The sequence below is a fragment of the Quercus suber genome, unplaced genomic scaffold (assembly GCF_002906115.3).
Source record: "Quercus suber isolate HL8 unplaced genomic scaffold, Cork oak 2.0 scaffold_127, whole genome shotgun sequence".
NCBI classification, from domain to species: Eukaryota; Viridiplantae; Streptophyta; class Magnoliopsida; order Fagales; family Fagaceae; genus Quercus; species Quercus suber.
Window position 1 is genome coordinate 515126 of NW_027069590.1, and position 23070 is coordinate 538195.

At 34.1% G+C, this 23070-nt stretch overlaps 1 protein-coding gene and 1 pseudogene across 1 annotated transcript; both read right to left on the reverse strand.

Annotated features, from left to right (window-relative positions):
- Nucleotides 1-5148: 5148 nt before the first annotated feature.
- LOC112039298 (transmembrane 9 superfamily member 2-like) lies at nucleotides 5149-10719 on the reverse strand (annotated as a pseudogene).
- A 517-nt stretch (nucleotides 10720-11236) lies between these two features.
- Nucleotides 11237-12076, reverse strand: LOC112039297 (dirigent protein 22). The gene has a single exon (XM_024072158.2). It carries the CDS (start codon nucleotides 11952-11954, stop codon nucleotides 11373-11375), a length of 582 nt encoding a protein of 193 aa, XP_023927926.2. The 5' UTR covers nucleotides 11955-12076; the 3' UTR covers nucleotides 11237-11372.
- Between the last annotated feature and the right edge of the window lie 10994 nt (nucleotides 12077-23070).

Here is a 23070-nt window from a genome sequence, read left to right on the forward strand (position 1 = left end):
CATTTACCTTTCTCATCAATAATGTTGCCATAAAATAAAATTGCTTGGGTAAAACAATTTTTTTACATACTTTTCTAAGGAAATTCTTTTCAAAATAAAGTTTATTTTTCCTCCCTTTTTCTAAGAAAAACATTCCTTCAAAACAAAGATCTTTCAAAAAAAGTCTTTCTTTTTTAAAAAAGGTTTCTTTCAAAAAATCCCCTTTTCTTTCCAAAAAAAAAACAGCCTTTTTCTAAGAAAAGCTTTTAAAACAAAATGTTTTCTCATTTTCTTGCAAAATTCGAAAATTTTGTGTCTAAAAATTTGTTTTCAACAAATGTTTTTACCACGTTAGATTTTTCTTCAAAAAAATTTTTTTTTCTTCTTTTTCTTTAAAAAAATGCAAAAATCAAGTTCTTTAAAAAAAAAAAAAAATTTACCACAGCGAAAAATGCTTTTAAAAAGAATGTTTGATTTTTCAAACCAAATCCAAAAAATTGTGTTTAAAATAATAAAAAATATTCAAAAATATTTTTACCACATTGGAATTTCTTTCATAAAATAAAATAAAATCTTTTGAACAAGTAAAGTCTTTTGAAACTTGTCTTTTTGCATAAAATCATGGGATTTTTCTTGGAGCCCAAAACTCTATTTCTTTCAAAAATAAAAACCCATGAACCTTTTTTTTAGAAATCTTTTTAAATTAAATCTTTTTTTTTTAAATGTCCCTTGACAAAAACTTTTTTTTTTTTTAATGTTTGAAAACTTATTTTGCCTTTGCAACTTTGCTTGTTCAAAAGGAACTTTTCTAAAAAAATGTGTTTAAAATATTTTCTTAAAATTTCTCAATAAGATTCCAACCCTTCAAAAAAATGTGTCTTTTTCAATCTTCCTTTCAAAATAATAATAATAAAAAGTTAATGTTGTAAAATTTGTTCATACATTATGATTTCAAACTTTTCCATAGAATAGTGTCGTTAAAGATTTGTGTCCATGGTTCATTTTCTTGAATCCTTGAACACCAATTAAGCTTATATTGTCCCTCTCATTTCTTTGGCACTAATGTATTTTACTTGTCATCTTTTTTGCATGATAATGAATGAAAATTGTGGATGACACCAAGATGCTACTCTCTCTCTCTCTCTCTCTCTCTCTCTCTCTCTCTCTGTGTCTGTTATAGTTTGTTCATGCATAGTTAACATTCACATGCTACCTACCTATTAAGTATTCTATTCACATGCTCTTGTAGATTATTTTTGTATGCTCTCCTACATGCTACTTATGTATATACCTCACATGTTTTGTTTGTAGATATTCATTAGAGTTAATATTCACATGCTAGCTATATGGTAAATAATTACTCACATGCGTATATATGTACATATTGTTTGCAAAACCTTTTTTTTTTTTTTTCCCGAAAATCAAAATGCCAAGAATTATATTTCTTCAGAAAAAGATAATGTTTGAAATAAATTAAAATAAGAAACTATCTTTGGATAGGCATTGTGGGGTGCCTAACACCTTTCCCACACGTAACCAAACTTTCGAGTTCAAGATCTTTGGTTCGAGACTTTTTGGTTTGCCTTAATTAATGAACTCTTAAAATTTTGTTTAGTTAATTTGGCAACCTAGAATGAATTAAATCCCTAGGTGGCCAATCACACCTAACACAAAACCAATAGTTGGTGACAACTCCTAAAATAAAAATAAGAAAAAGGGACTCACATACACACACCCCACCTTAGAATCATAAGCATATAAGAGTCACGTTGTCAAGGACCCAATGTTTAACTAACCTAAAAGAGAAATTCCCCAAACACCCACCAATGGGGGACTTTTTTTAGGCGTCCACACCGTGTAAAATTTGAACCTCTTCTTAAAAAAAAAGTATAATATGAATCGTATAATTGTGATAGTTTTTAATTGTAATCGTGCATTTGTACAGAACTACACACTAGTTTTATATAATATTTGATGAGTCCATAAAAACCATTAAGGTCGTCCATCTTAATGGACGATAATTGCATCATTAGTGGATCATCAAAGAAAGATGAGTAACCGCTCAACACATTCAATAAAGACCATCAAAGGTCTTAAAGTCTCCCATCAAGACAAAGATCGTTACAATTAGGGTAGTAATCACCCTCATTTATGTCCAACGGCTACCTAAATCACCTATAAAAGGGACAATCTGTCCATTTGCTAAGGTATGTCAAAAACCACTACAAAATGCTATATATAGTAGAAAAGATATGGGCTGATACTAACTTAAGCATCGAAGGCTCCCCCACCGAGTACAATCCGGTGGTCTCTTCGATCAACTCTTTTTATCTTGCAGATACTGCAAGATTGTCTAAAGCTTCGAATTGGACGGGTGATCCAACTGACAATTTTGGCATCATCAGTTTGGTGCCGTCTGTGGGGAAGATTAGCCATTAAGCTCTTCCTACAACAAAGGGTTACTCTTTTCAATTTGGAGTAATGGACGCTAAAGTGCAGTACCAAATAACCCAAGATATCACTCCAATCAAGGAATCCTCCCATCTAAATCTCTAATACACTACTAGAGCACCTTCATCGTTTTGTTGGTGAAGGACACATGTAAAGAAAAATCCTTCTCATAAATGGATGGTAAATTAAAAAAGTTGAAGGTAAATCCACTAACCAAATCAAAACATCATTAGACATAAGCAATATATCATGTGTTCGAAATTATTTGGAGTACCTAATATAAAGTATCTAAAAAAACTGTACCTAAATTACACCCTATTAAGTTCAGCTCTAAATCTATGCCACTTAGGCCATGAAATAGTGCTTCGTACTAGAGAAACATGGGAGTTGTACATTTTACCTCTACTCCTAAGAAAATCCAAAAAATGAGTGATACTAAAACAGTTACAAATTTTATTACATAAGTCTTATAAATTTAAATCACAATAAGTAATTCATTAAAATTACTTATTGTGATTTATTGTCACATTAGTTTGTAAAGTTTATATAGTAACTTTGGCATTTTCTAAATAAAAAAACATTATATATATAATTGATATAAATCCAACTCAATCACTATTAGGGTCTTTTTTTTTTTTTTTTTTTTTTGAGCAGATCTATTAAGTAAAATAATTATATTAAAAAGTAAAAACAATGAATTTTAAATAATAAAAATTATTATATAAAATATTAACTTTAAAGTTATAGTCTTAAACCCCAAAGTTATAGTACTGTATAAGTCAATCAAGTCAATATAAACTAGATCAAGTCAATATAGACTAGTCTATATTGACTTGATTGACTTATACAGTACCAACTACCAAAGCGAAAGACTTGATGTCTTGATTGTCACGATCGTAAAACTGACCAACCAATTTGTTGTTATATACCAAGGTCTTAACCTTGATGTAAATGGAACCAGATTATAAGTTACTTTTTTTTTTTTTTTTATTAAAAACAAATGAATAGAAATCATAAATTACTTACACCAATCCACAAGAAATTAGAAAATTAATTTCTATCACGCTTACATCAATCTCCATGATCATGACTCTGAAACCATGTACAACATGGGCACCAAATACCTTCTCCGTTATTTGACGCGAAAGATTTGATATAAAAGAACTCGTGGTCAAGGGAAAGTGAGGGTGACCATATGCAATATGTTTTGATGCCCTCTAAAGAGGAAGAACCAACCTACTGGTCTATTTTCCCTATCATTCATAATGCTTTTGATTTAAGTGTATCTTTTGTTAGTTGTGAGTTTTGTTGAATTAAGACATCTTTAAACTCAGCAGCTCATTTTGCTACTGAACATGTTGTTGCTTTTAAAGTAGGTTTCTCTTGCAATAACTGTAATTTGCCTCCTATCTTGGAAGCCCCCCAACCCACTTCATGAAAATTAATAAAACCATCAAAATATACTTTCATGCAACCTATTTAATATTTCTCGAAGAAAAAAAAAAATGTAACCTATTTAATGAATTATGTGATAAATTCATTAAACCATGAATTTTGAACCCAAAGTTCTCTTGCCAAGTACCTTGTTTGCCCATGACAGCCTTATCCCTATCCTTGAGGACCTTGACAGTCATTGCAGTCATGTAAGATTGTGTTATTTATTTATTTATTTATTTATTTATTTGTGTTCCTAATTTTAATAGGAGGAGGTGGGATCAACCCTGTGACAAGAGAAGGAGAAGGGATTAGGAAGCGTAAGGCCATTTAGCATGGTAGCTTCGTTTGTTGCTAGTTGCTACTTCCTAACTTGGTCAATCTCATCAAAATTTATTCTGTAGAGTCAGTGTGCGTCTTCTAGGATTAATTCACAAGTTATGGGTAGTTTTGTCTGGGAGGAAATTCTCCAATTCACCCTCTCTCCTTACCCATTTCAACCCTCCAATGAGATGCACAAAAACATTGTCTTTAGTTGCCATTATTGTATTTATATAAATTATGTAAATTAGCATAGGACTTATCAGCAGAATCCTTAACAAGGCCAAAAAATCAATAAATAACTTTTTCTTTTCTTTTTTTTCTTTTTTTTTTTTCTGTTGGGCTTTGTGGAGCCTAGTTGTGTTTGATCCAGTTGATGATCTGACCCGACCCGAATAATGTTGCGTGGTTTTTAATGGGAGATTTTATGAGGCTAGTCGTCCTCGAGAAAATTTTTTTGGCCCGTTTTGTAGCCCATTGTGTATCCTATGTGCAGAATGTAGAAAACGCAACTTGATGATTAGGGTTTTGTTGTTGTCATGTTTTAGTGAGAGAGAGAAACACTGTAGCCGCACTTTGTATTTTTTTTCCTAATAATAATGAAATCCCTGCAACTCCGTAGACGTAGACAAATTGCCGAATTACATAAATACTATCTTGTACGTGTGATTGAAAAAAAAAAAAAAGAAACTTCACATAAAAGACTTCTTTTTTTTCTTTTTTTTTTTTTTTTTTGTTTCTCACAGGTTGGAATTTCGGTTGAATTCCCTACATTTTCCGTTTGGTTTTTGACATATGACTGATGCAGGGAGTGACCAACTAATAATTGCCATAGTACATATCATGCTTTGAAATCTGGGGCATTCTTGAAGCACACTCATTATTCATATCATTCTTTGAAATCTGAGGCACAGCTGAACCCTACTTAAACGAGTCATAGTCCCACAAGTACTGATAGACCCACTAATCAAACTTGATAGACCCATAAATGTGATGGACAAAGAGCAAAGAGGCAAGAAAAACCCACAGTCCCAAGCATTAGGAAGATGCTATAGCAGATGCAGGCCATGCATCCAAAGCAGAATGAGGTTTGCAACAAACCGGACATATTTATTAGTGCATAGTAATAATAAATGCAGTAGCCAAAAACGTACAAACCTGTTGATCCACCACAGAGAAAGGACCTGAGAAAGATTTATATACATACTCTGATCAGTTAATAAAACTAGCACTGAAAGCTCTCATTCAAGCTCAAGAAATTTCCTAGATAGACAAAAAATTTTAAAATGTAGAAGGTTCTAGTAAAGCATAAGCAATAGATTAGTAGATAAACCTATGGTCCAAAGATGCAGCTTCCAGATTAACAAAATGTGAGATAGGTGCCCATATTAACAGTTGAGACAACATTTGATGGCACTACAAAAGACCATTTCAAGTAGGCATTTACACTATTTTAGCAGAAATCAGTATCCCTTACAACATCAGTAGGCCTAGTACTATTAAATACCAACAATAATCTAGTGACTGATCAATATAAAGGGTGCACAAAAGACTACACAAAATCAAAACATAATAAGGAACTACTAGTCATAAATATAAACTAAGCTAGGCATTGAGGGACTTCAATTGCAAAAGATCAGTGATACAACAGAATCGACACTCATAATTTATATATCAGTTCAGCTGACACTAATTCAGTGATAAGATTTCTTCAAATGCAATGTAAAAAATTTTGGAACTTATACACCAAAGTGCAATTCTTAGCATTCCCTTACGAAAGAGCAAACAAATGCTTCACCGTACAGTTTTCAAGAGGCGGAGGATCTACCACTTACAATATAGCTTGCAACTGCATAACTTCCACAGTTGTACTTCTAGTGTTTTGCATAAAATATTATTCATTAAAAAAAAATTTACATTTTACTGTGTGTCACAATAAGTACAAGAAATCTAGCTAATTGGTCCAGAAAGTTTGGGCAGAATTTGTCTTAAGTTATCGATTTCTTCATGATCCTTGCTACATCTGTTGTTGTATTCCCAAAGAGATACATGGACTGATGAATAAGATAAGTTTTTGTTTGGATCTATACTTTCAGTGCAATAAAAAAAAAATTGCAACAGTAACAAATGACTATATGATAAAAATGTATGTGTACCTCCACCACCATTGATGATCTTCAGCAGCAAGCTGAAAGTAGGTCAAAGCCACAGTAACCAAAGCAGTGACAATCAGAAGAATAATGAAGACAACAACTATGATGCTGTTTATGCTGTAGAACTTGTAACCCCAGATACTAGAAATTAGAAAACATGTGGTAAAGCTCAACATAGAACACCCCAGTACTGTACCAGCGGGATGGTGGAATTTCTCTTGGGAACTTTGTGGTGTGGCAAGGAGCCTGAAACTCGACTTTCCAATTTTCTCCAACAGTCTTACCCAAAATGAACAATGGAAATGCAACAAACATCCATAAAACAACTATTAGCAAGATTGTTCCAAAGGGAAGAGCTGCAGTTACTTTGTAAGAAATTGCAACCATATTAAGTAAACCGAATGTAAACAGAAGAGGGCCATAAGAAAGGCATCCCGTGAGCAACAGATTCCTTGCCTGTCAGGTCAAAATTCGGAAAAACTAATCAATTTGGTTTAAAGTTTTGGTTATATGATTATATGTATTTTTGTTAAAATTATGCACACAATTCATTAAATCATTTTACTAAAATTTAGTGAAGCATTTTGCTTCCTTGAAAATCATACAATACAAATATCCATGGTGATCGGATCAAATTTTTAAATAACTGGTTAAACGGCCAGAGTAAAATAATTATAAAAAATTTTAAATGATCTATCTATACAAAATATTATATTTTTATTCTAAAAATCAAACGAGTAATTTTTTTCATATATTGGAAATTATATGAAGGATTTTTTTTTTTTCATAAATGAAATAAGTCATTCACAATTTCCCCAAAAAAAAAAATCAGTAAATGGAAAAAAAAAATAAGAACTAAAATTAACAGATAATTTTTTATTTAATGGATTAACCAAAATCTTTAATTTTAAGATTGTTTTAATCATTGTAAATACGGGTTTTATCTCTATATGTTTAGTAGAATTCTCCAATACTGTAAGTTAGGAAGTAAGACGTTGCATATCTGTGACGAGAAGTAAAATTCTCTAACGGTTTTCTAGCCCAATGGCACTTATCCGTACACTTACGTCTTGTACGTTTGACTCGGCTCTACTTTTCTCTAAAAATAGGGAAGAAATATATTCCTTCCATATGTGAGGGTGCTAATGTCTATTCTTAGGAAAAATTGAGTATCCAACAGTCTTACCCAAAATGAACAATGGAAATGCAACAAACATCCATAAAACAACTATTAGCAAGATTGTTCCAAAGGGAAGAGCTGCAGTTACTTTGTAAGAAATTGCAACCATATTAAGTAAACCGAATGTAAACAGAAGAGGGCCATAAGAAAGGCATCCCGTGAGCAACAGATTCCTTGCCTGTCAGGTCAAAATTCGGAAAAACTAATCAATTTGGTTTAAAGTTTTGGTTATATGATTATATGTATTTTTGTTAAAATTATGCACACAATTCATTAAATCATTTTACTAAAATTTAGTGAAGCATTTTGCTTCCTTGAAAATCATACAATACAAATATCCATGGTGATCGGATCAAATTTTTAAATAACTGGTTAAACGGCCAGAGTAAAATAATTATAAAAAATTTTAAATGATCTATCTATACAAAATATTATATTTTTATTCTAAAAATCAAACGAGTAATTTTTTTCATATATTGGAAATTATATGAAGGATTTTTTTTTTTTCATAAATGAAATAAGTCATTCACAATTTCCCCAAAAAAAAAAATCAGTAAATGGAAAAAAAAAATAAGAACTAAAATTAACAGATAATTTTTTATTTAATGGATTAACCAAAATCTTTAATTTTAAGATTGTTTTAATCATTGTAAATACGGGTTTTATCTCTATATGTTTAGTAGAATTCTCCAATACTGTAAGTTAGGAAGTAAGACGTTGCATATCTGTGACGAGAAGTAAAATTCTCTAACGGTTTTCTAGCCCAATGGCACTTATCCGTACACTTACGTCTTGTACGTTTGACTCGGCTCTACTTTTCTCTAAAAATAGGGAAGAAATATATTCCTTCCATATGTGAGGGTGCTAATGTCTATTCTTAGGAAAAATTGAGTATTTAGCTTTCATTGTTGTGTTTGCAATTTGTGTATTTTTGTTTTGTATTCATTGAATACTCTTTTAGTTAAGCCAAGAGGCTTGTAATTCTTTTTTGATTTTGTTTCCTAAAAAAAAAGTCCTATAATTCATTCGGCATTTTTTGATGTTTTAAACTAAAAACTTAGGTAATTTCATTAAAAAAAATATATCAGTACAGACCCAATTTGTTCCTTCAAGTTGACAATAAGAAAAGGTTATGTGTATGCTGCAACTCCATATGTAATTGCATATATGACCACCAATGCTGTCAATAGTTTTCCTCGGTCATATTGATAAAATATGCCAACCAATCCCAGTATCAAAATTAGTTCAGTACTGAAAATGCAAACAGAAAAAAATTACAAAAAAATTATCAATGTACTCATCTTAAGGACATAGTTGAATACTTAAATACTTAAAAGACAAGACTTTGTTACTTAAATACTTAGAGAGTAAACAACTGAGTGCCAGAACCAAGGACTGCAGCAAATTCCATCCCTTCTCTTCTTGGTTATCAGCTAATACTTCATCGTATGTATGTCTTTCAAGGAATCGAGTAAATAAAATAAATTAAAAGTCATGAAAGATAATCATCCAATTGAAATGAATACTTATACATTCATAAATACTCCATAAAATTTTTCTTAAGGACTCTCATGTAAAATGTTACAAGGCCACCAGTTAGGACGAGAATCATAACAAATGTATTCCCGGCCGAATTCCGGCGGATATGTAAGTGGTCTACTGATGAAAAATACGGCAAGTATATACTCATCCTTTCCTCCAATATAGTGTCAGTTTCCTTCCATATCACATCGTTAACTGAAGTCCACAAGTAATCCCCTGTCCTCAGGCAGGTCCATCCGTCCATCACAGACTCTGTAGTGAGATTGATCTGAATTACACGGTCCTTATTAAAATGAACCTCAAAATGAAGATGTTTGCAAAGAAACTATCTCTCATTTCGACCACTTAAGTCTAGCATTTTGATCCATCCAATGAATCCCCAGACTGGCAGGTCACCAATATAAAATTTGTAGTAATAATGTCTTTTGACCACATTTCGGAATTGAGAAACTTCTTCCTTTGTCAAGTTGTTCCTTTTTGCTACAGAGAAAATCTGGTTTTGATTAGTGATGTGTACAACATCTATAATATTTACATATAAAATGAGGACTGACACTATCACCAAATTTCTCAAATGAAGAGTAATATGACATATTTCAAGTCTCAGCGAGAAATAATAATAATAAGGTTGCCTACGAGACTATTGAGTTTTCTTGATTTGTTTCTGGCTTTTTAAGGTACTGCCCAGGTCTTAACGCTAAGGCATTTTGAATATATTTCTTATTTGTATTGTGTGGTTTAATTGGTGGTTAAAAAGTGCTATCATGTGTGTTTTTATTTGTTTGCTATTTTGCCCAAGCTTTTACATGCTATTTTGTGTATTTGTTGTCATCATTTGTTTATGTGTGGGAACTAGAAGCATTAAATTTGGACTGATATGTCCTGGAGGCCCAAAATATTTAAAGTTGTGTAGTGGCTTAATACAAGCTAAAGCTTAAAGGCCCAATTTGAAATAAATGATGTAAAAAGTGGCTCATCTAATATATATATATACACACACACAAGATTCAAAAATATATAAACCTTAGTGAAAAGTAAGCCCATTAATTTGGGCCAAAAAGGCCCGTAAAACATAGAACTAAAAAAAAAAATTCATGCAAATCCACAAAATTGGCCCAATCAAAAGCCCAAACCTGCCTAACCAACAAATCCAACCCCCTTAACCAACAACCCAAACCGTCAGGCCTAACAACTATGTTTGGTCAAGTATGAGTCACATTTTCAGTCACCTACCTCAATTAGGTCGAGTACAAGTCAGGCACAAACTCGACCCGACCCGACCCGACCCGACCCAACCCGTAGACAATGCTATTCATAAATATCAGTTTGACAACTACTGTTTTATCCACATCTTGAACTTACGCTTTTTATCCTAATCTTGGTTATGGATGGGAATGTAAACCGTGAAAGGGAATTACATTAATCCACAATTTTATTTCTATTTAGAAGCTCCTTTTTATTTATTATTAATATTTCTTATCTTATATTTTAGTAAGAATAATAAGAGAAGTTAGCTCTCAAAATATAGCATTCAAAAACTCAACATTAATACCATGAGGTTTTATGGTCTGTACTTGAAGGGATATTTGCTCACTTTTAATCCTCAAATACTTTCGACCCTTCTAATTGAAGTGGGCTCATACCCCAGGGCTGTCTCATAGAAATTTCACGAACCTTTGTCACTCCCAAGTTTTAAAGTGAACTTCGTAGATTGGCTCCAATAAACATTTCAAACCTCATAACAGACCTCGTAACGGATTACTTCACGAATGGATCGATTCACACTCACAAACAATCATTCCTAGACATAAATTGGCTCCAATAAACATTACAACACTTAACACGGGCCTAAAGAACAAATGAAAGTCATGAAATTTTTCATTGTTATTCATGACTTGTGGGATATGTACATATTAATATGAGGATTTCTTTTTTCATACAAGAAAATAGGAGAAGAGAGTTGAATCCAAATCCTTTCCATTGATAATATATCAAATAGTGTTATGCTATAATTCATAATTTGTGGGATGTAGAAATTTTTATCTTTTGAGAGAGGAAGATGAGATTCAAATCACACATATGAAATACTACAAATAATGTAACTGTCACTTAAATCTCGAGATGAAGAAATTAATATAATAAATTTTATTTTATTTTCGTACAACAAAATGAGAGAGGGGACTTTGAACCCTTTATTCTCTTCAATAATCATTCTTATTGTTGTACTAACTCAACTGCTTTAAAAAAAATAAAAAATAAAAGCTAACAATTAACGTTTGTCATTAAAAAAAAAAAAAAGTGAAAAACAAACATCAATAATGGAAGACGTAAACATTGTACTCCACAACAGCATCACCAGTTGGCGTCAACGAGTAAGTATGAGCCTGAGCGTACCCGCGTGCGAAGCGAAAAATCCCACTCCCACCAACGATAGGAAATTCCCTGATATTCGAGAACACACTATTGCGCCCTATCAAACTGAGAGTACTACCATTGAACTTTCCTGTAGTGAAAACAAAGTTGAGATCCATTAACAACCCCACCTCAGTTTGCGAAGCCGCAGCATATATTCCTTGAGCACTTCCCACTCGTTGGGAACTCAGTTCAGGCTTTATAGTCAATGGGTCATCAATCACGTTCACAGCTCCGAATGCTGTGGGTGATGTCTTTGTCACCGGAGCCTCGGCAACTCTCACGGCCGTAGCATTTTTCCCAGTGACTATGTCATGGAAGTAGAAGTGGAGGTGGCTTAGTTTCTGACGCTTTAGCCCTAGTTTATGTGGAGATAAGACTCTTGCGAAGCCATGGTTTTTTGTGGCGGTGGTGGTAAGGGTTGAGATTGAGAAAATGGTGAAGAGAATGAAGAGGAAGGTCAGGGTCTTGGTCTTGGCCATGGTGAAGATTTTGGGGTTACTGCTTCTTAATTGAAAGGTTTACAAATGACCTTTATATTGTAGTCTAAATTAGACATTCCCTGGTTCAGGGCAACAAAACTTCACCTCAAAGTTAAAAATTACATTACATATGTTTTGTTATGATTTGAAGAAATCAACACATTAACCATTCTAATAATAATGATAATAATAATAATAGAATAATAGAATATTCTAAAATTTGAAGGGTTATATTGACCCGCTCCTGACCACAGAGTGACGATAAGGAGTAATATTTAATTAAAAAAAAGTTTACTAACTATGATTAGAATTTGATCAAAGGAAATTTTTCCCAAATTTAGAATAGTGTCTTACTGTGATTAACAGAATAACTAATTTGTTGACTCTCTCCAACCTCAAATGAAGGGTGTGTTAGGGCCTGTTTGGTAGCAAAGTTTAAACCAAATTTTATAGTGTTTATGTGTTGAAGATTGTGAGTTAAAAAAATAAAAAAACCATGTTTGCGGTCACATTTTTTGCAAAAAGTGCTGAAGTCACAGTTCTTAATTTAGAGTGCTTAAACACTATACTTTGAGAACACTTTGGTGGTATTGATGTCCTTTTCAAGACATTCGTTGCCTTGCATTGCCCCTGAACCACATGGTTACTATGTTGGCTTTGATACAATTTTCAATAGCCACAACGAAATGTTAGTTACATTACGATTAGGCTCATTGTAATCACTTTTATAGCCTTTCAACCAAGTACACCCAATGTAGGACTCAATGCATGCCCACACAACACTCATACAATTTACCAATCCAAACAATCAAGGTATTAGAAATCATTTATCATGATTTGAGGAAGCACTAACCACACCTACACTATCACCAAATAGGATTGGTTAAGTTATTATTAGGGCTCTGCTTATACAACCAAGATCTACCTATTAAACGTCAGACGTTGAACTCAACACACGCTTTTACAACACATATTAATGCAATCCAATCTTATCTACAAAATCTAGGGTAGCATAGTTTGGGTAGTATCATAGAAAAATTTTATGAATCAATTACCTCACTCAGGACAAGCTAGAACTTTGTTATAGTTAATTAAACAATAGAAAAATAAAGGTAGATAACCTAGGAGTTAGCATCTAAGCTTGCCTGAAGTCAACACCAGAACCTAGAGACGATTTCAATAGATATTTTATTCATAAAAATAAATCTACATTTTATAGGAGTATAGTATTTGCTTATATAGGAGTGCTAAACCCTTATTCTAACTAACACAGGATACCCTAATTCTAATTGACTTGGAAAGTCCAAATTATTGAATTAAAGATAACATCGTCTCTAATAAAATAAATCACTAAGAGCATCAGCATTAGTTGTGCTAAAAAAATGTCATTTTAACAAACTAAAAAATTACTTTATCTATTTTAATACACAATTTTACAATATACCCTACATTAGAGCTCTTATTTTAACATATCATCAATTTAAATAACCTAAAATAACACCCATTATCTGTTAAAAAACAAAAAAGTAATAAAGAGAGAGGAGAGAGGTATATGAGAGAGATGAGAGAAAGAGTTAGTAGAGAGGAAAGAGAAACTGTTACAAAAAATATTTAGCACATAGATATAGTACACTTCTACTAGTAGAAGTGTATTGTAGCTATGTGCTAAAACTTTTGGCATATGACACATGTAATGAGGTTTGATTTTTGGTGCCTGGTGTGCCAAATTCTAAAAATTTAACATTTAGCACACTTGATACTAGTGCTCTCAACCTAAATAACACCTAATCAATATCAATATCATCAATATATATAAGCAAGGACCTCATGCAGGAAAGCATAAGTTTCTGCCATGTGGCGCACTTTATGAAGAGAAAAATACTCTCAAGTCACATCAAAGATATAAAAAAAAAATTAAAATAGGGACTCTTTTTTTCCTTTGGTTCAATATTTCAAGATTACTTTTTGTTACATTTTTTATTCAATATTTTAAGATTGCTATTTGTTTTATTTGGTTCAATATTTCAAGACTTTTCCCTTGTCTCACACACAAAAACTCTTTCCATTTCCATTCCCCCTTTTCACTTCTACTCTTTTATATACACATGCCCACAGCCCTTCATCCTATCACATCTCAAATACACTAAGACAAAAAACGGTGTTATTTACCTTCAACTGTTCAATGACATCTACATAACTCCAACATTGTGGTACCATTTGATTCTAATCTGTATGAGTAGGCTATAACCAAAAAAGGGGGCTTACATTTTTTTATTCATTGATGGTAGCTTACTGTTTTAATGTTGAAGTCGGACATTGTGGATTTTATAAAGATTGTGATTCGCTCTGAATCTTTGGAACTTTGGTTTGGGAAAGTCATAAATGTATTTTGTTTTAGAACTAAAGAAAAAGAAAAAGAGAAAGGAAAATTCTAATTGATTATTTATGAAGTTAGCTTCTTCTTCTTCTTTTTTGTGTTAGAATTCATAATTTGTAAGTTTCTTTGTAGGTTTTGTACTGCTGTTTTGTGTTGTATGAGCCATAGTGATAAAAATAAAAATCGATGATGATTTCAAAGTATTTTCCCTTTTTTTTTAAAGGATACAGAAGCTCAACTAAAAAAAATAAAACTAAATATTAATAAATGGATGTGCTTTTAGCCAATTTCACTTTATTTAATCACGTTCTCTTTATGTGGATACTTACAAATAATTTCCTTAATTTCATTGAAATAATGAATTGGGTGTTTACAATTGAGGTCTCCATATTTGGTTGTGAGAATAGAGTGGTTGAGGAAGTATTTGAGAGGTTACTTAAATTTAGGTAATTTTAGAATATAAAAATATTTTGTGCTTTAAATTTTTATTTATAGATTTCAAAATCATTTAATCGGTTTAAAAAATAAAATTTGCTTTTATTGTAAATATTATAATATGTTATAGTCTTATAGTATTATAGAATTTTTTTAATAAAATATGAATTAAGAAAATCAAGTATAAAGTATCCAACAATATTGTGGGCAAACATAAATATCATACAAAAATAAAAAATAAAAAAAATAAGCATCATATGTAGGTCTTAATATGCATAAACATAATTTCAAATAAAATTGTAAAGTAGTCAACGCATCGCACGAGACATCATCTAGTTAAAATATAATTCACAAATAAATATACATTTGGCTTACAAAATAGAAAATTAAAATAAATTAAAATTAAGATCTCTTTATGCCTCCTGCATCAGTAGACCATTAAGGGTCCGTTTGGATTAAACTTATTGTTGCTGAAACTAAAAACTGAAAATTGAAAACACTATAGCAAAATAATTTTTAAATATGTGAATAGTACTGTAGGGACCATTTTTAATATTTTTTAGTGCGTGAACAATGCTGTGAACAGTGATGAACAGTGTGTAAACAGTATTTTTTGTCCCTTGTACAGTGAACCCATGTGATGTTACTATTCATGTGCAGGGAAAAAAAAAAAAGGGAAAATGTGAATCGCAGACGCAAGATTCAGTTGAATCCAAACGCTCACTAAATATTTGATTTCTAAACACCCAAAGATGGAAAAGAGAGTCATTGGGCAGAATCAGGTTTTTGTTCAGGCATCCAATTGTTGCATGAGTCCCCCCCAGAAAGGACAGAAACAATTAGAAATTGGCACAAAATTAAATTAAGTACGCGATGAAAGAATCAATTCCAAGGTATATTATGGCATTAAAAACTAATGTACGTAGTGCAGAAGCTTAACTGGAAAGCTAATATTCATACACAACATAAACAATTTGGGGTGGGACGGGTTGAGTCAAAACCAAGAGTTTCTTTGAACCAGCAGGCTTCGTTATTTAAATCCAAACCCACCCCTAACCAGTTAAAGGCAGGACAGACCAAAGCAGAGCTTCAAACAAACCTTCTTCATTGCCATCCCCTATTGTAGACATTCAACTTCTTTTAAAGGCTAGTACATAAACCCCATACAAAGAATATTTATCTGTACATATCAATGAAGTTTGATTTAAAAATCCCAAATCTATTCATTGCACAGATCCTGGGAAAAAAAAAATGCCAATTCAGGTTACCAGCCAAAAGCTCTAGCTAGAGAGAAATATTTATAACTTCAAACAAGAACTTATGGCTAATACAATGATCAAAATAATCACCCAAAAAATATTGTTAAATCCTAAAAATGGCCCTTGATATTGTTGGTTTTCAATGTTAATAATAACAACAGAACCTTAGTGTTGAAATTTTGGGGTTGGCTGGTTTTCAATGTACCCAAAAAAAAAAAACTTTTATTCTCTCCCTATCATGAAGAAATATTAATATTATGTCACATTCTTTTTTCCTTTTTTTTTTCTTCTTGATTTTCCAAAGTCCATTTTTTTTTTTTTCTTTTTTTCTTTTTTTGGATAAATCTAAATTGGTCCTTGTTAGCCTGGAAGATTTGGAAAGAAAGAAACTAGGCCCTTAGTATTGCTGGTTTCACATGTCAAAAATAATCCTGCATGCATCCATAGCATTTATGATGTTTTCAGTTTATATGAGGGTGGAATATTATTTGAATTACGATTCATTCTATGTTTAAGCAGTTTCCGGAAGTCGAACATGTCCACAATAGATTGTGAAATCACAAATTTGTGACCCTTGCTATGTCTATTTTGTATGTAGACTTGACTTACTTCTTCTACCCATATTCTATAGTATATTGCCAATTATTTGATAACATGATGATATTATTTGAATAAAGATTCAATCTCTATTCAATTTTTTTTTTTTTATAAGTAAGAAATATGCATATTCAAAAAACTGCTAAATGCAAAGTAGCACGAAAGCATATCAAAAAAAGAAAAAAAAAAAAAAGAAGAAGCACTAATTACAAAGAAAGAGAAAGCTAAGGAACGAAGGGAGAGAATCACTAGATATGAGTTCTCAAGTCCTAGACCAATCAAAAAGGAAGCTAGAAATGAGAGTAAGCAACTGGTCATCCAATCTTTCCAAGTCCTCAAAAGTCCGCTGATTGTATTCCCTCCAAATGTACCACATCAAACACAACAGAACTAAATTCCAAATGTGAGAAGAATACTTCCCCAACCAATTCCACCAACTAAAAAGAAAATTTGTCATCAAACGTGAGGGATCCCACGAAATCCCAAAAGTTCTAAAGACAAAGCTCCACAGTCGATATGTCTTTCCATAGTGTAACAACAAATGATCCATTGTCTCCCCACAAAAATGACACATGATGCACTAGTCAATGAAATCAAAGCCCCTAACCCGCAATTTATCTCCCGTGAGAATCTTATCCCATGCGGCTATCCAAACAAAGAAAGAGACATGCCAGGGTGCCTTAACCTTTCAAATACCTTTCCATGGAAAAACAACGGAGGAAGAACCATGTAACTTATGATAAAACAAACGAATATTAAAATCTCCATTCTTCATTAACTTCCATCTCATACAATCACCATCCATCACTGAAGGTAAATTGGATGCCAAGAATCGAAAGAAATCATCCACCTCATCTGCCTCCCAGTCATTAGGACCCTAAATGAAACAAATATCTCAAGTTCTCCTATCCCCTGCTCCTTGGCATATCAAAGAAGAGTCTACAAAAGCCGCTCTATTAGCAGCAAAATTGTACAAGACTGGAAAAGCCAATGGGAGAGGAAGATCCTCACACCATTGATCTGTCCAAAATTTCATTCTATTCCTCACCCCAACCTTAAACTAGATGTTTTTTTGCTAAAATCTTCACAACCCATCCAGATACTTCTCCACAAACCACACCCCTTCCTAGCTTGGAGGTCCACCCCCTCCCCCCCCCCCATGGTCTGTTTCCTAATTCCTAAACTGCCATTGGCAGTAGGCATACACACCTCATTCCATCCTAAAAAATGTGTCTTAGAATCACCTCACAAAAAATCCCTTTGCAACTTCTCAATTTTGTTAGCCACATGTGTAGAAATGGTGAAAAGAGATATATATATATATATATATATATAAAGGAGGCTAGATAACGCACTTTTAAGCAATGTCAATCTACCACCTTGTGAGAATGGCTTTTTTTCTTCTCACCTTAGTGGCCCAAGGATCTTGGGCCAAAGAAATATTTTGGTGGACTGGGCTCGGTTCACCGCAGCTAAGAGGGCTGTTTAAGAACCGAGTGGTGCACAAACACAAGCTTCCTACAACACAAATAACTAACAAGCAAAGATATCTGTATTGAATGACTTTTCAACAGTAAAGAAATGCGCAGTAAAATGAAATATAATGTAAGAACAGGTTAGGGATCCTCGAAGTAGTGAGGCGTGTTTTATTGATTTTCTTTAGTTATGATTGCAATGCTCACTAAGACGTGATGCAAGGCTCAACTAAGTTCAAAAACTACAGCCTTTGATAGCTATTTAAGCTTCAAGACTTGCAAAGTTTGAATTTGTTGAATCCGAGCATGTGCTATAGTGGCTGTCTCTAGGATATCGGGAACGGTTCCTCTGTTTTCTTTCAATTTTACAGAGCTCTTTTCTAGTTCTATAAAACTTCAATAAAAATGGCCGTGAATAGCTGAGTGTTCTAATCAAAGATGAATCTTTTCTAGCCTTTCAGCATGGACCCCCTCCTCCTTTTATAGCACAGCTTCAGGTTCCGGGGTACTAACGATTTCTCCCTTTTGCCCCTTAGAGTTCGTGCCGTGCCAAGTTGCTCAAGGTCATGTCGTTTCCTTTTTCTCTCATAGTTTCTTACTTTTGGTCCAACCAAATGAAAGTCCCTCAACTAGTTTTCTATTCCCAGACTTCTCTGTTGGCTGGTCTGAATCTAATTGGCTTTTTCCTTCTTAGTGCTCTAGCTTTTTCAATGTACTCTTCCTTGTCACTTTCTCCAAATGGTCGATACCAGACTCTTGCATTTTGCTTCGTACCTTCTGGCTCCATTGCATGTCTGGAGCATAAGATCCGCATGCCCTTTGTCTTTTTTTATCTCTCTTTGAATTTGTTTTAATCTTAATTCACGCGTCCAGGGATCCCCTGACTCTGGTTTCTTTTTTTTTACTGGTCTTTCTTTGATTTGCTGGTTCTGCCTGGTTTGGGCTTTTCTTGTTCTTTCGTGGGTCTCTAGATTCCAATCCTCTCGGCCTCTTCTTTCTTCTTCTCTTTTCTTTACTGCCTGAGCCCAGCCTTCCCTTTTCTCTCTTAGTTTTTATCATTTATTTATCTTTTGTGTAAAATGGGCCCAGCGTTTTACTTCCTTGGGCCTTAGTCTGTGACCAATTAATTTTTGGACCTCAACACACCGTTTGACAAATACAACTTCTTCCACTCGACTAACTTCCGTTCAATTTTTTCCAAAATAGGGTTCCAAATAGAGAGGAACTTATGAGACGCTCCCAACGGCATACCAAGATAAGTCCTTGGCAAGAACTCAACCCTATAACCCAAGATCTCCACCAAAGCATGCACATTATTCACCTCCCCTATAGGAACCATTTCACTCTTAGATGCGTTGACCTTCAAGCCAGTCACAGCCTAGGAACAATGGAACATGTAGGATTTGTTACACATCTGCATCACAAAAAAGAATAGTATCATCTGCAAACAACAAGTGCGAAACACATTCCCCTCCGCCCCTCTTACCATTTGCCCTAAAGCTGCTAAGTAATCCTATACTCTCCATTCTCTGTACCATCCTACTAAACACCTCTATCATAACTAAAATTAACATGAAAGACAGGGGATCCCCTTTTCTCAAACCTCTAGAACTACCAAATAAGTCAACTAGAAACCCACTAACCAACACAGAAAACTGAACTGTAGAAATACAAGTACGAATCCATCTACACCATTTCTCCCTAAAGCCCATTTTCTTCAACAATTTCGGAAGTGCCTCCCAATTCACATGGTCATAAACTTTCTCAATATCTAACTTACAAATCACCTTCGAAATCTTACTCTTCACCCGACAATCAACACACTCATTAGCAATGAGAATTGAATCAAGGATTTATCTAACTCCCACAAAAATATTTTGAGATTCAGATATCAACTGATCTAACACCACTGTCAATCGATTTGCCAAAACCTAGGCCAAAATCTTATAAATACTCCCCCACCAAGCTAATAGGTCTGAAATCTCTAATGTTAGAGGCATCATTCTTCTTAGGAATTAAAGCTATAAAGGTAGCATTAAGAGATTTCTCAAACTTACAATGCTAATAAAACTCTTCAAAAACTGCTAAGACATCTCTTTCCACAACTTTCCAGCAATGATGGTAAAAGGCCATAGAGAAGCCATTTGGACCTGGATCTTTATCCCATTCTAGTTCTCTAACAATTGATAGTATCTTGTCCTTCTCAAACCTCCTTTCCAACCAGCCTCTCTCCATCTCCCCAATTTGATCAAACTCCAAACCTTCCATAAAAGGCCTCCACTCTTCTGACTCTTGATACAAAGTTTTATAGAATTGAACAACCTAAACAGCTAAATCTGCTCCCTCCTCATAAATCACCCCATCCACTTCAAAAAACTTAGGTGATTATACCTTTTATGAGAATTAGCCATCTTGTGGAAGAACTTAGTATTATTATCACTATCCTTGATACACAACATCCTCAATTTGTCTCCATGAGATCTCCTTTAGAGAAAGAAAATGCTCTACTTGCGACTCACTCCATTTCTCTCATTCATCTCTGTCTCAGTGAGTCCAAGAACCCTTTTCTTAGCATCTAATAACTCTAAAGCCCCCAATAATTCTATCTTCTAACGACTAACATTGCCAAATTCTTTGCGATTCTATTGAATAATGTCTTCTTTCAAAACCTTCAACTTTTTAGCAAACACATAACTAGGTGTAACCGAGAAAGAATGGCGATTCCACCATGGATCAACTCTATCAACAAACCCATCCATTTTCAACCACATGTTTTCAAACCGAAAGGGACTTTTCCCCCTCACCATAACCCCCTGCCTCCAAAAGAATAAGGAAATTATCTAAAACATGTTGCAATAGCATTCATTGGATCATGTTCGAAAAGTGTTGCTCCCAATCATGTGACAATAGAGCTCTATCTATCCTGGACATGGATGGCTGGTCAGTACCACTAGACCAAGTATAACTCCCTCCCTCCAATGGCAAATCTATTAAGTTTAGATCCTAAATAAACTCTAAAATTTTTCCATAGCCTAGAGTAAGACGAGAACCACCCCTCCATTCACTTGGAAAATGAACAACATTAAAATCCTCAATACAACACCAAGGAACATTTCAGTACTGCTAAATGCCAATCAACTCATCTCACACATAACCCTTCACGTTGTTATCATTTGGGCCATAAACCCCTGAGCATGCCCAAATAAAATCATCCTCCACACCTTTCCACTGAACTGACACCGAGAACGAACCTACCAAAACCTCCAACTTTTCTAAAACCCTCATATCCCACATAATCAAGACTCCACCAACTGTCTATCCATGACAGCGCTTTGTTTCTTGAAGGCATATAACATCACACTTCCACCCACGTAACAAGTTTCTCACTACCAGACATATCTAGGAGTCATTCAATCCTCTAACATTCCTAGAAATCATTTTCAACTTCATAAAGACTATTATTGCCTATTGCCAAATCTACTACACAACCAATACTTTACCTCCCATCATAATTGACCGAGGAAATTAAATTTCTCAACTCTCTTTTCCCTTGTAGAAAAAGCCACTTTTCAGTTAGCAGTTGCTTTCTTCTGCAACAGGTTATCAACCTCCATTTTCCTTTCTAACCTTTGAAGATAAGCAATACAAAACCTCTCATGAAGATTTGCAGAAAGCCCAACCAATTTACTAAAACCTAGAATTATGTGCTTCACCTAATTTGAAATATCTAGCATACTCCCAAGACCCAATATCTCAGTATCATTGTGCACTTCCATCAACAAGGCTAGACCCGAAGGAATAATTGTAAACAGTGGAGTACAATCAGACAAACTCTCTTCCTCACTTGTAACCAGTTCTGAGAAAGCTACTTCCTCCACCAAAACACTTAAACCAAATAGGCCACTATCTAACTTCAACGCTATCGGCACTAAATTGGACTGATCAAGCTCAAAAACATCTATCGACCTAGCACACTTGTCATCCACCCCCTGAATCAAACCCATACTATTCTCGTTTCCAACTTCAACCCCATCCTTGATACCAAAATCCACAATCCCAGCATACAATAATCTCTGAAGGAGATTGGCCAAGAAAAAACCCAAGGGAAGTTGCTAAACTACCATGTCAGTCTTACCTGAAGCCACCGCGAAGTCATCAGAGCTAAACCCATCAAATACACAATGCTTAACCTTCATCTGAGCCACTGCGAGATCATCGGAGTTGAGCCCACCAGAGGAACTTCGATTCACCTCCATCTAAGCCATCACAAGACTATCAAACTTGTCCCATTGGACAGTCTTCAAGTAACCTCCATCTGAGCCACCTCGAAGTCGTCGGTGCTAAGTTCATCAGAAAAGCTACAACTAACCTTCATCAAAAGCTCCGCCTATCGATCCAGCACTGCGATATGGGTCATCGAAGACCTGGATTTGGCTGGAGAAACTTCCTTTGTTGCCGAAGAATGGGCTAGGGGTATCGGGTTGGCCTTAGAAGATTGCTCATCCACTTCATAAGTGCTTAGGCCCGAAAATCAATTTTTGGTTGACTGACAAGAGCCCAAACCTGGCTAGGTCACTGTGGGCTTTAGGTTTAGGCCCATAATGGGCTTAAAAAATTTTCCTATGAAATCCATTTAAAACACTTAGGTCCCCCTTTATTATAATCCCATAAAATCTTCCTCTTTCCTTTATCATCCACCTCCACAGTCAATCCTTTCCCTGTCCAACATGCATTCCTTAAAACACTCCAAATACCATAACCAATATCTTTTGAATTTGAATCAAACCTTAATGGATCTTTTTTAATTTCCTATCGGTATTGTCTCTCCTAAATTAATACCCACATTGAGGCCCCGAGATTTCACAGATTCACCACCTACAACTAACCCTCATGGTTTGGCCACTAGTAAACCACTTAGAACCATCTTTGCATGTTTTGGATCCGGCACCACCGCCCTCTCCTCCCCTAATTGT

What these genes read in the sequence shown, in the direction of transcription:
- LOC112039297 (XM_024072158.2), bottom strand. Translation starts at nt 11,954, where the DNA reads ATGGCCAAGACCAAGACCCTGACCTTCCTCTTCATTCTCTTCACCATT.